The sequence below is a fragment of the Nestor notabilis genome, unplaced genomic scaffold (assembly GCF_000696875.1).
Source record: "Nestor notabilis isolate BGI_N333 unplaced genomic scaffold, ASM69687v1 scaffold11710, whole genome shotgun sequence".
NCBI classification, from domain to species: Eukaryota; Metazoa; Chordata; class Aves; order Psittaciformes; family Psittacidae; genus Nestor; species Nestor notabilis.
The window spans coordinates 32616-45948 of record NW_009909732.1 but is presented as its reverse complement, the minus strand read 5'-3'; the positions used below and the strand labels follow the sequence as shown (position 1 = coordinate 45948).

General features: G+C 37.4%; 1 protein-coding gene across 2 annotated transcripts in view; it reads left to right on the top strand.

The window, feature by feature from the left end:
- Window positions 1–13333, top strand: part of MAP4K3 (mitogen-activated protein kinase kinase kinase kinase 3) — a 67730-nt gene that overhangs the window by 26893 nt on the left and 27504 nt on the right. The window contains exons 14-17 of one of the 2 annotated variants that reach the window (XM_010021027.1): window positions 1926–1988; window positions 8996–9054; window positions 10234–10272; window positions 10553–10606. In XM_010021027.1, coding sequence (XP_010019329.1) covers window positions 1926–1988; window positions 8996–9054; window positions 10234–10272; window positions 10553–10606 — 215 coding nt within the window. The remainder of the gene's footprint in view (window positions 1–1925; window positions 1989–8995; window positions 9055–10233; window positions 10273–10552; window positions 10607–13333) is intronic. The other variant, XM_010020954.1, reaches the window with a different exon arrangement.

The window sequence follows — 13333 nt, the reverse complement described above, 5'->3', positions numbered from 1 at the left end:
TGCACGTTGGCAGCTTCTTCACCTTCCTGGATAAAAAGGACGCTCCTTTGCTTGCTTCCTTCAGACTTCTGTGTTCTCTTTGTTTTCCTAAGGCAGGTGTTGGCTTAGGACATAGGTGGGAGGGACATTGACTTTGCTTTGAGTTGGCTTTGGGAAGGGTGTGTACCTACGAATGTACTTCCTCTTCTATAGTCTACAAACTATGTGTGAGTGGGACTTCTGACGCAGATTTCCTTACATTGATCAGTAGTTGTACTGAAATCTCCTTCCTGGTGCGTAGTCCTTTGGTAGTGGGTCGGCTGGCTCTGGTGTGTGAGATTGTATGTAATCTTCCTCTGCCTCAGCAACCGACTGGACTGGTAGTCTGCAGTTTCTGGTGCCTGTTTGAGATGGAGAATAGCTTACCAAATCACATGTAGGACTTGAGCAATTATTTCAGATAAGTTATTTAGACCTCAACATAACTGCATAACAACAACATTTATGAGCTCTGGTTGTACAAGTGTTTATTAAATATGATAATGAAGTCAGTGTTTCTACCATAAACTCATCAGTTAATGCAAAATGTTTTTTGAACTGATTCCAAATTATTCTGGCTTTGCTTCCCTGTTGCATTGTCTGGATTATGAAGAAAGTACTATCGTAGCATTGTATAGTTCAAATTATAATACTTTTGCTCCTTAAGAACTTTATTTATGCTTATCCATAATCACAATTGCAACAAGATGATAATGGAGAAGCTGTAGTTTTAAAAAGACTTTTTCCATTTCTTGTTTTATCAGTCACTGACTATTCAAACCAGTTAGGGGACAGTTTCACGTGGCAGAGGGATGCTTTCATTGCACATTAGGAACCAGAGTTCTCAACTTGGGAGAGAGATTTTCTGCACAACTTTCGAGAGCACTTCTTTGGCAGGTGTTGGAAGGGAGGAATGGAGCCTTTTCCTACCTTGTGCATTAGTGATCAGAACCTTTGCACTTTGGAATCTCAGAAGCTTTTGAATGGTCCAGATTAATGCAGCTGATAAGGAAGTCTTTTAGTATTGTCTATTCTTGTCAGAGTTTGCATACTTGAAAGCTGTCCAAAGAACTTGCCTCATCTCCCTGGCTATAAGGAAGATCTGTAACTGCTTGTTTTGATCTTGTTGAAGAGGGAAATTAACTGCTCCACTGCTCATATTAGAATGGAGGGTGCAGACCTGATATGTCCTTTCCAGATAAAACAGAACTTTGATTTTGAATATGATAATGTTGGGTCTGTAGAGCAAAGAAAAAACATATTTTGTCATTAGATATAGAACCAATGGACAATTTAAATTGGCATGTCAAATGCAAACAAGATCTATTCAGAGAATGGATGCTCTAGCAAAGAGCCTTAAGTACAAAGCAGGCTGAGGGGGAGTTTGTAACACTCTACATGCTCTGGGAGAGAATGTCTTCTAAATTGAAGCAGGAACAAGAGATGCACGTGTCTTCCTCCAGCAATAACAATGCGGATCCCTTTTCATTAAAGCAGTTCTGACCCTTTTCCTTTTGTCTTGCTAAAGCATGCTTAAACTTTATGCTTATTTACTGATGGGTATGAGTTCAAAACCAAAGGACTGGAGCACTGCAGCCTGATGAGTTATTGTTGGTGGTGCACTGAGATGTCGAACTGGTACATATACTTGCTTTTATTGAGGCAGTTTGTCAATCATTACCACAGCTCAGGTGATGAACAGTAATTAATTGTTTTGGTGTGATTTGGTAGTGTTTGATAGTGTTTGATACTTGTAGTTGTGTTTTACCCCCATTTGCAGAACTATCTTAAACATAGTTTGAGTTTCAACTAATAACTTTTTAGCAAGAAAATTTCCCTTTATGTATACATGGCTTTCAGTCACAATATAAATAACTTGAGTTTCTTGATCTCTATCTAACGAACAGCCTGACAGTAGCGATTTTTTCGACAATTCAGAAGAAGTATACTACACTGCAAGATCTAACCTGGTATTTTTCAATTTACGTCTTACTTTGTCAGTGTTAGTTTTGTCTTCGTTTTCCTTTTTCAAAGCTCATGTTTTGTCGTGTTGTTGTATTGGTGTTTTCATCTGTGTAAAAGCCATTCAATGTAAGGATTAATCTGTATATGTATTTCTGTAATGTGGGAAGGAATTCTTAGTATGTGCAGTATTGAAAGTTCTTAACCTGTATTTATGTTCAGTTGAATCACTTATAGAAGGGGCTCAGTATTATGCACTCATTCTAATTTCTTTAACTGCCTTACAATGCATAACATGTAAATTTTTTGGAGGATGATTAAAAATAGAAGAGGCATTCTCTTTGTATTTTTGTCTGGTAATTCCTTTAAGTAGTCTCATGAAAGACTCTAAAATTATATAAATGTGTCCAATTTCTCCAGATGGTACTTATATTACAGAATTACAGAAGGAATATACACTTAATACAAATAAAGGAAAGTGGAGTCATAAGTATTTCCAATGGCATTTGGCATTGTTTGTAGTCTGATACATTTCCGAAATTTTCTTGTACTGCACTGCTAAAGAATTTGGTTGTTATCATTGCAATGTAGAAATTACTCTAGAAAGTGAGTTTTCTTATTTCTCTGCTCTTTAGGCATGGTGTAGTTAGAAAAGTAATGCTTTTAAATCTTGAACATCTTCGTATGCTGTTGGGGGGGAAAAAACATTCTGTATGAGATCAAAGGCATTATACTGCAGACTTTCTTTGATTTTTGAGATGTAATTTTACTGGGGGGAAAATGAAAAACTGGGGTGTTTGGGAATGTCTTGATTTGTTTGTGATGTGTTTTGTTTTGGATTTTTCATTTGTTTTGGCATCATTTGGCTTGGTGTGAGTTGAATCTGCCAATACCATAGTTACGGAGAGCTTACATTGTCTTCCTTGTTCTTGGAAAGAATTTCCTGTATTACTTGATTATAAAAATGTTTCACACATTGTTTTGAGATCAGTAGCTTAGATTTCTCTGTATGCAATGGGATTGCCTCCATCCTGTGCAATTGCTCTGGCTTTGGGAGTGTGGTTTTGGTTACTCAGTTCAGTTTGCTTTTGGTTTCTTCTTCTGAGTTTAACACTTCTTATAATCTGTCTTTTTTAGGTTACTTTCAGTGTTGTCACATATCCTCTTGCTAGCCTACTATCTGTGGGTCCAGGAGATGAATGAGAATATGCTTCCGAACTGGACTGTCCTTTTCCATCTTTCTTTTGTCCCAGTACACTCTTGTGTACACTCTTGTGCCTTAGTGCATTCTACTGTTCAGTACACTCTTGAAAAATTATTACTTTGATAAAGCTTGTAAAGTACACAATCATGAGAAGATTTTTAAAGCCAACTGACGGTACTTTCTGTGTTTCAGTGCTTTCTTCACAACTGCAAGTGATCATTGTGAATCAAAGAAGATAATTCTGATTTGGTGGTAATGCTTCACTTGAGATTCTTCCAGTAAAACCTAATCCTTCTGGAAATTAGAAGGAACATTTAGTAGTTGATTCATTCTTCTGTTGTGGACCAGGATTATACTAAACAAACTCTCTCCTATATATGATTGGTCTGTCCTAGCTGCAGGACTTTTCACTTGGCTATGTTAAACCCTATGGGGTTGTGTTGCCTACTCCTTCAGCTTGTTGAGGTTCCTCTGACTATCCGCTTTTTTCTTTTCAAATGTTAGAGTGTGGTATCATGATAATGTTGGCCAGCCACCTCAGCACCTTGATGCATCCCACCTGGTTCTAGTCTGCATCATGCTCACCAATTTGAAACACTGTAGCTAATAACTTTTTTTTTCTCTTTGTATTATGGGAAAAATTAAATCTTTCTGCACTGGATTTTATGTAACTTAGCTTGGAGTATTCAGCACACAGTAAAAATTGTTGAATTCTACAGTTTTAGAAAATGACAGGGGAGTTGAACAGAACTTAGGTTTGATGTCTCAGGTTCCGACCTACAGTTGCCTTCAGTTAGAAACTTAGCATTCATTTTACCAGTAAGATGTTTGCAGTTACTCTGCAATCTGCACTGTTGTACTTGTCAGATGTATTTATACATTTGGTCCTATTTAAATAATTTGGTTGTGGTTGGTTTTTATTTTGGCTTATAAATATATTCTGGGTTTAACAATATGTAATAGTTTATGGTAACAGTTTTAGGAGTGCAAAAATGTTTCAGCATAGCTATTCTGTGTTAATGAATTACTTGTGGCAGAAAAACTAAAACATTGGCAGGAAAAGATTCAATTAGAGATTGACATAGATGATAGAGGACTTTGCCCAGTAGCCTTTTTCTTTGGTTTAAGTAATTTTTCTTCTCACCACACATGCATACATATTTTCTTCCTTTGTTACAAGCCATCAAGGTTCCTGTCCTATTTAGTTGCAGTATGTTTCTAAAGTTAGGTTAGCCATCAACGCTGAATTTCAGAGAGAATCTTCATGCTTTGTTCAGATTTAGCTAATGAAGCGATGTGTGGTCCTTATGATCAGAAGAAAATAATTGGAAATAGGGGGAAAAGTGCTTAAGGGTTGGGATGTGGGATTTGCTCACTCTTTTCCTTCCCTCTGTTTTGTGTATTTTCTGCCTTGTAAAAGTAATTGAGAAAATGAGATGTTCAATTTTATTGCTAGGAGGGAGTTTAAAGATGTTGTGTACAGTTGCCTATTGCATTGAGGACTTACCATATGTAGTTATATAGTGTTCCAGTGTGTGGGTATGAAATAGTCTGTGCAGAGTAGACATTAACAGACAAAATGCATAGAGAACTGAAATAACGAAAAACTGGAGGAAAAAAACCCCAAACTTGAAAGGAAGAGGGGAACAGTGGTTGTGTAGCAGTAACACATAGTAAAACCTCAGTCAGTCACCAGGGAAAAATTAATTTAGCAAATATTATATTTAAGAAAATAAACATGTAACTTGCTATTCTGAGGTGTCAGGCTATCAAAAGAAACTCAAGAATGCGCTTTTACTTGAAATAAAGTCATTAAACGTATAGCATATGCATTAGGTAATATTAGGCTCTTTTTAAAATTAACATCCTCTTTTTTGAAGCAGTCTGATAGGAATGGTTTAATCGTTTTGCTGAGAAATAGAGATGTGTATGTGCCTTCTTGTTTGATATGTTAGTAGGCCCAAGGTGATTTATATTCTTTGAAATTCAGAGTTACGTCCTCAGCAGTTTCTAGATTTAAAGTCTTAATTTTGTCACTTCAAATGATCTTGTTTCTCACTAGATTTCAGGAACAGCAGATGTAGGAAGTAGCTGTGAATTGCTGGTTCACTATATACATTCAGCTTTGGGTTTTTTTGAAGGACTGAGTACCTAAAAAAAGATTTCAAGTACAGCTCAGCCCTACAGAACAAATTAGGAGCATAAGACTGTCAAAAGTACAGTAACAATTCATCATGAAATTCTGCAGAAAATAAATAGTTTTTAAAATTTAAACTGCAGAAGGTATTGTAGATTTGATCATTCCTGGGGAATTTGTTTCATGGCATGGCCTTACCACCAAATTTGTCTTTGAGGAAATCTTTATGCTGTTTTTAGTCATTGATTACTTTGCACATACGATTAATCTGACGGTGCAATTTGCCTTTCTACACAAATTTTTCATTTAATGTTACCCAGTTGTTGAGAAGAACTGGTAATTATTCCCTGGATTATCTTTTTTCCAGAGTGATCATTGCCAGCAAATAGCGCTCTCTCTTGTACATACTTGTGCTGGTTCAGGAATAGGTCATTGATAACCTCAGGCTGAAACCAAATAATCTGGGGTTTCATCTTTGATTTAACACCAAGATTTATTGACTTCTTCTCATTCCTACTGGCTGTAATCTTCAGATTCTCTTGGAAAATATCTGTCTAGTCACTCAGATTTGTTCTGTGTTGATGTTGTCTCATCTGAAGAGTTTTAATTAACTTATCAGCATTGTATATATGTTAAATATTAATGTAGGTTCATAAAGTTGTTGGGTTACTTTAGGTATGCAGGCAAGGTAACAGCTTCTTATTAAGCCAATTGTTGCATCATTTAGTAATTAATGTTAATCTGTTCTTCCCAGTGGGAATCCATAACTGGTAAGATTTCTGTTTTGTTGAAAAATACCTTTATGTTTGGCTTTAAAAAAAATCTAGTTATATTGCTTGTTCAGATAAAGTATAACAGCACACTGGAGGCTTTGCAGGATGCATGCAATATTTACTGATGGGTTTTGTGTCAAATATGTAGCTAGAAGATTTATAAAATTACATGGATATATTTGGAGTATAAGGAATTTCCTTAGCAATGGATTACTTCACCACATTTGGAATGAAAACCAGCAGTATTTAAAGGACTTAGAAGAGCACTAACAAGCTACTTAAGGCAAAAAATATTCATATCCAGTTAGAATCATAGTCAAATAAGTGCTAATAGGCAGCACAGTAGCAAATTGAATCAAAACAAAGCTTTTGTCCTTTCAAAGCATTTAAAGGTAAGTAATTCTGGCAGATGTCATTTTTCATGAAGAAAATTCCAGTAAGGCTTAAAGAGTCTGACAGATGAAGGCTACTTATGTTTTGTGAAGGATATCTTATTTCTTCTATTATTTTTTTGTTGTACAGTGTATATAGACATACACTGCATAGTGTGCAAATGAAAACAGTCAGACATTTTTTGCTCTGCCCAGCATAAGATCTTCATTTCTCACTTTGATTAATGTGATTTTGCGACTTAGAGAACATACAGACCTTGTCACTTGAAGGTGAAAATCTCTGATTTAGTTATTCTGATGGGGGATAATTTTTCTCAACAGACTCCCAGTCTTTCTTTGGGCATCCTCGTACTCACAACCTGTTTAACCTCTTTGTTTGTGACTCTGGTGACGTCTTACAATACCTGTCTTCTCATTTTCTGCTCTAGAGCCTGAATCCTCAAAATACCTGTGCTTGCTTGTGGAAGTTTCTGAGATTGCATAGAAGTAATACAAGTACTTACAGTAAAGACAGTTAAATTTGTGTTTCTTTGTGGTGGTGAGGACCTGAAGAAGGGAATTGGCTGGCTACGGTGACATATGTTGGGGGTGATAAAGACTGAAGTTGCAGATGGGCCAGGGTGGCCTTCTTGAGGGAAGGAGACTTGCTGCGCTTGTTTGGAGCAGGAGGAGTAGAGATTGGGGTGTAGGAGGAGGATGAACTGTGAAGAAGAGAAATAAGGATAGCAGGAGGGATCAGATACCCATGACTGAGGGCTGACCCCTTTCACCCCCTGCGTCACAAAGCCCTGGACATGTTCCTGGAGAGGAGTGAGCTTTCCTCCCTGCTAGCACATCACTTGCAAGCCCTTCTTCGCTGTCACCTAACTTTCTAGCTCCACTGGCAGATGTCTAGAGGGAAAGTCAGGTGGCCCTTGTGAGTCAGACACATAGAAGTGGATGGGGGGGGGGTGTTTTATTCTGGAAAAAAGGAGTTTAATAAAGTTGGTACAAGGATTGAAAAGTCAGTCTCTCCATGGTTCAGGAAATGCCAGCATGGAGTTTGCCTTTGCAATTTTTATTCAACCCTCTGGTCTATGTATTCTTTTACATCAGGTAATTATCAGTTACACACTGTTGTTTTCCACAGTCTCACTTGTCTTAGGAAAATAGGGGAAGTCACTGAAGCAATGAAATGCTACTGACAGCTGCAGTAGAAATGCCCATGTGGAAACTACTATTTAGCTTTACAGAGCAGAACTGAGGGTGCCGTAAACAACTTGGAACTCCTTGCAGTGCAGAAAACAATACACTTAGCTTTGTATTAAGGTGATTGCCCTTCAGTCTGGAACTGAAAGCTGCAATAAGTTCTGCTTTGTCAGCTTGGGGCACTGGCAAATCTAGTGTGAGACTTTACCTCTGTTTTTAAAAAATGCCCTTTTAAAAGGCTCCATGAGTAGTTGTCATCTAATCCAAGTTTATTAGTTTTATAGCTTGGATATCTGGGCATCTTTCTGAAGTATGGCATGCTTTTGATACAGGCTGCAGCTGAAAGAGGTGTGTTCAACAGATGTTGGAGACCTTTAAAAAGTTTCCTGGAAAGGACAAATGTTGCTCCATTTATCCCTAACTTGGGTGATCAATAATTCATTTCTCCTGGTGGATGTACTCAGTATTTTGAGAGCAAATCTATGTCCAGATTTTTCTTGTTGTGATCTACCTTTAAAAAAGAAAAAAGTACTCTTTAATCATAGCAGTATCCTCCTGGCAGATGCAGATTTGGTGGTGCTTCAGTATGGTCCCTATATTTCCATTAATGCATTAAATTTGTATGCCATATGGCGTCTGTTGAATTTCCACTTCTTTAAGTAGCCCATGCTCCATGGTTGCTTGAGTGGTTGACTTCACTGTTGATACTGTATTTCTATTTTTGATACAAAAGGTGATCCTAAAGTATACAGGAGAACATATGTGATTATCCTTAAAATATGTATTGCTGTAACCAGAGCTATAAAAACCACTTTTACTGTCCTCTGTGTTTATTTGTTTAATGTCCCCATGTGCTAAAGGCATTTCAGGCTCCCTGCCAGAACTACTCCCCATCTGAAATGAATATTACAATGTGCCAGTTGAAGGATGGCAGGGATGTCTACAGGGTCTGGTAGATCACGAAGTCCTTTCTGTTTGTTTTGGGGTTTGTCCTGGGTTTTTTTCCCCTGTGGTTTTGTTGTTGTTGTATTATTTTTGTTGTTGCTTTGTTTCCTTTTTTGCAACTGACTTTGAGCAGAGGATCTGTGTATCCAACAAAGGGGCTAAGGTCAGAGTTTTAAAAAGAATTAGAGATGCAGCAAACTGGCAGAGAAGAGATTCTTTGGTGTGATGGGCATGAGAGTGGTGTTAGGGACCAGGAAGGCCAAAGGAATGAGCTTGTTTGGTAGCTCAGGTGTGGCAGAGGGGAAAACAGCAGCATGGTACAGGGTGAGCGTTTGATACTGTTCATCTAAAAGGATTCATTCTCTTGTATCTGTAGGATCTACAGCTAGAATATGGTCATGGTCCTCAGTGTGACTACTTCTTGGGTGGAAATAAGTGAGTAAGCAGAATAATTTTCTGTCTTTAGTTCATTCAAGACTATTTTAATACAGCTAAATTTTAAATACAAAATCACAAATGCGTTAAATACATCAGCTGAAATGAATGTAGTAAAATGTCAAGCTTGTTTATATCAATTACAATTCCAAAAATCAGTATTTATATCTAAAATAATAGTAATTCAAATGATACAGAATGACAACACTTTTTAATCTTTGAGACTTTGTTGACCTTATTGTCTCTATGGTGCTGTAAACTTCCTTTTAAGAGCCGTTTGTTATCTTGGTCTGCTTGTTAACAAAATGTTCTGCGTGGTAGGTCCCACAGAGCACAATTTTACCCCATTTAGGAACTACCAGTGTTGCTCTTTGACATTGCTTTATGCTCTTCTTTGTGTTGTAGGATACTAGGAAGATTCAATTATAGATACTTTAAAAAATAAAACTTATCTGCCTCAGAAAAGTCCTTTAACTTTGTGTTCAGACATTTACTAATTTTATTAATCATATGAAGTAATTTTCCATGTAATTTTTCTTTTCAACCCAACTTTGTAATTACATTTATGCACGTCAGAATTAGGATGCCTAGCTTTGCTTTGCTACATTAAATCATATTTTAAAAATGTGATGATGAACATGATGCTTGCATGCAGTGTTTTAGTTGGGGAAAATACAAATACTGATATCTTCCAAAATCATGTTGTTTCTCATCCCTGTGTTTTGCCTGCTATGCCTCCCTGTCTACGTTTTCAAAGATGTAGAAATTAAGAGTTCAGAATGTTACAACAATAACTAGGATAGAATTAATTTATACCAATAGTAGTTTAATCCTTCTGTCAGTCTGATTTTTTTTAAGATTATGATTTTCTTGGATAGTGCAGATTTGTTTTAAATTGGATCAACTTAAGACTGTCCTTGTTTTACAGTACAAGGAACTGCTGTTAATAGCAATACATTAATGCATATGAAAGTGTGTTGTGTAAAAACATAGTAATTAAATTAAAAGTAGCTATGTTCATTTGTGTGTGGATGTTTGGTGTATGTTCTGAAAGCCAGCTGAAATAACATGCTTTGGATTATTTACTGATAGAATCATAAGGGCATTTGCCCTGACTTTCGATAATTAAGTTTGTGTGCCACAATTAAACTGTGTTCTTATTCTTATTTAATGCTGAAGGAGTCTTTTAAAATCAGTTGAAGAAGAACTGCATCAGCGGTAATTCTATCTTTTTTTTCCCTCTTATGTGTTTCAGAGTCATTTGTGTGTTGATTTCTTATGTCTGTCACAACTAGCTCTTGTTTGTCCCTGTGCTTGCTGAGGGGATATGGGAGAGGCTTAGTTGTTTCGATTGCAGCTGTGCTTTAAAGAGTAATGATAAAAAGCTAAAAGACAGTTAAATCCTGTAAAAGAGGTACTAGCCTTTGAGTTCAGAAATTTTCTCAGTAGCCAAGTAATTTTAATACAACTCAGCCATAGTACCTTGTTCATTTTCTAGGGGACATGTGGCACATTTAGAAGATGATGATGATGCAGATGATGATGCTAAACAGTAAGTCCGTCCTTCTTGTAAAAATTATATATATAAAAGCTGATTCTTGAATAGATTAATATTTTTTTTTTTGTTGTTACTGAATTAAGTTCTGTCACTAATAGCTCAGGATCCTTCATCTTCTATAGCATTTTTAAAGATGGGCATTTAATTTTGTTCCTAGATTACATCACTGAATGTTTTCTTATTCTGCTGATAAACTTGTGATAAATTAGGGGGAAGCGGTCTGTTCCTTACTTGATACAGTTGTCCTTTTATTGAACAAAAGCTTGGTATGCATTGAGTCACTTCCTCTGACCCCAGTGCTGGTGTCATCTTTATAGCTCGTATGTTAAAATATAGGTCATTAAAAATACATAAAATGCATATGTAACTGTCTTCTCTAGATGATCGAGTTTGTTCTGTCCACATTCTCAGCTAGGAGGATGCTTGTATGGGTGCTTGATTTTGGAATAGAGCTGGCTCCCTTACCACAGAGCAAGGTTTACGTGACTACAAAGGCAGTATCAATAGCCATGTGTTAAATTAATTAAGCTTATATTAAATTATAAGTATTGGGCTCATTTTGATTGACAGATGAGAGCTGAAACAATTTAAAATTCACAGCCAGTATGTGGAAATTTACATTCCTAAATACATCTGATGTAAAGACCAAAAAGAAAGATGGTGTTGAGACAGAATTCTCGTTTACTTTCTGTTAATGGATAATTTTGAAAGCTGTTGCTTCATACCAGAAACCTGTAAAACATGCATTATCTGTTGGTGGCATCTGTCTCCTGCAGAGAACCAAATAACTCTTTTTCCCTTGGGTTATTTTACTGCTGTTCTTTTATAACTAAGACAGTGTTTTGTATGGCTGTACTGAGCATGAGGGACAGCCCCCTTCAAGAGAGGTAAAGCTACTGATAGTGTGACAAGTATGTTGAACTTGCATTATTTAATGGTCAACTTCTCAAAACACAAGTATGTTTGCTGTTTGACACAAGTATATTTATAGAAGCAAAAATGATTTTTAGTCAGTTTCTAGCAGGCTTCATTCCCTTCCTAATTCCTTAATAAATTCTTCATATTTCATTACGAAGCAGTTGTTTATAGGCATGATTGATTGTGCAGTTCATCGATAATATGAAGCTCCCATGTCTTGTTTATGAGAGGAAGAGGTTGATGATGCTACTCATTGATTTGCTCCCCTGTATTTGGGCCAAGCTGAGAACCCGCTTTGCTCGTATCTGGATAGACCTTGGCAGTGATAACTCAGGCTTTCTGCACTGTAGGATGTAACGTCCCCTATAGCTCCATACTACCAGCTCCACTTAGATGGCCTTCAGTGGATATGCTCTGGATATCTGCACTGCTCCAAACCATGTCAGCCTGGTTCCTCCATCTGTAATAAGCTTTGGATGTACATATCTCTTTTTGTTCATTTTTTGCATGATTTGTTCCTTTCCCCCTCTTTCCCCCCTACTCTGTTTACAGCCAGTATCATCAACTTCAGTAATGTTCTAGGGCTTGGAACTTCTTGATCCTTGCTGTCAAGTGCTTGCACTCATTTTATTGACCAGTGCTTTGAGATCCTTGTTCGTTTCACAAGCTCCATCAGAATTTGAAACAGTATTGTCTTCTAGCTGCTTCTAGGTGTTTCTGTGGGTTTTCTTTTTCAGGTTAAGCAAGAAAGATCCCGATCGCTTCTGGAGAGGTTCTAATTCATCTGACCTTAAGGACAGTCACCAGCAGTCTTCCAAAAAGTCCTGGTGTTTTTTGCTTCTTCCTCTATTTCATCTTAGATACTCTTGTCCTACAGAGAGGGCACCACAATTTCCTGTAAGCACAGGGGTAAGCCTTGAATGCTCCAACCTTGGATCAGACAGATTCTGCATCTGTGCCTTTCCTCTTGGTATCTGCTTGAGCCCAAAGCTCTGTTGCAATTTGTTGGTTCATCTGCTTGGTCTTGGATCTCTTTTTCTGGAGCCCACTGAAGATTCAAGGCTTTTGTTCAATTTATATTCTGTGAGATGGAGCTGCAGTTGAAGACCACATGTGACAACGGTCAGATCCAGAACGAAAACAATGAAGCTGCTGTATGCCCTCCAGTCCAAACTGATGCCACTGCATGACTCTTCACTGCGTAAAGCTGGGTGATTCATAGCAGAGAATCCACATGCTTCAGGGAACAATATAAAATTCTTCTTTTAATAATTCTTATTGTTTTGATTTCTTTTTTTCTTCTTCTTTCATGTGCAGCAAAGCTGATGGTGCTCGAACTTCCTGGTTATGGAAGCTGGGAAAGCAGAAATTATTGGGGCGGTGCTCTGTGTGATCAGCGGTGCCAAACTGCACATAAACCTTGCTGTTGAAACCAGGGCATATGCCTCTGTACAAACATCTGTCACATTTATACCAAATTGTTGGCTTTTTCCGGTTTTTACACATTTAGCTGCCCCAAAACACTGTGGTGGCTGTCTGAGATGCAGGGAAGAGTATGAAAGAAAATACAACTGGAGCTTGGACACCAATGACTGAGGACTTAAGCTGGATCCTAATGTAATGAAGAGAAGAATTTCTACCACCATAGCAGCTGAAGTGAATGACACAGGGTAACCCATTCTCAGAAGTCCCCTTCCAGCTTCTCTGAAATACAAGCAACTGCTAAGATGCCAGGACAGAAACTCCTGAAAAGAATTAAGCAAAGGAGACAAGATGTTGATCTGTAAACAAGTAGATATCTTA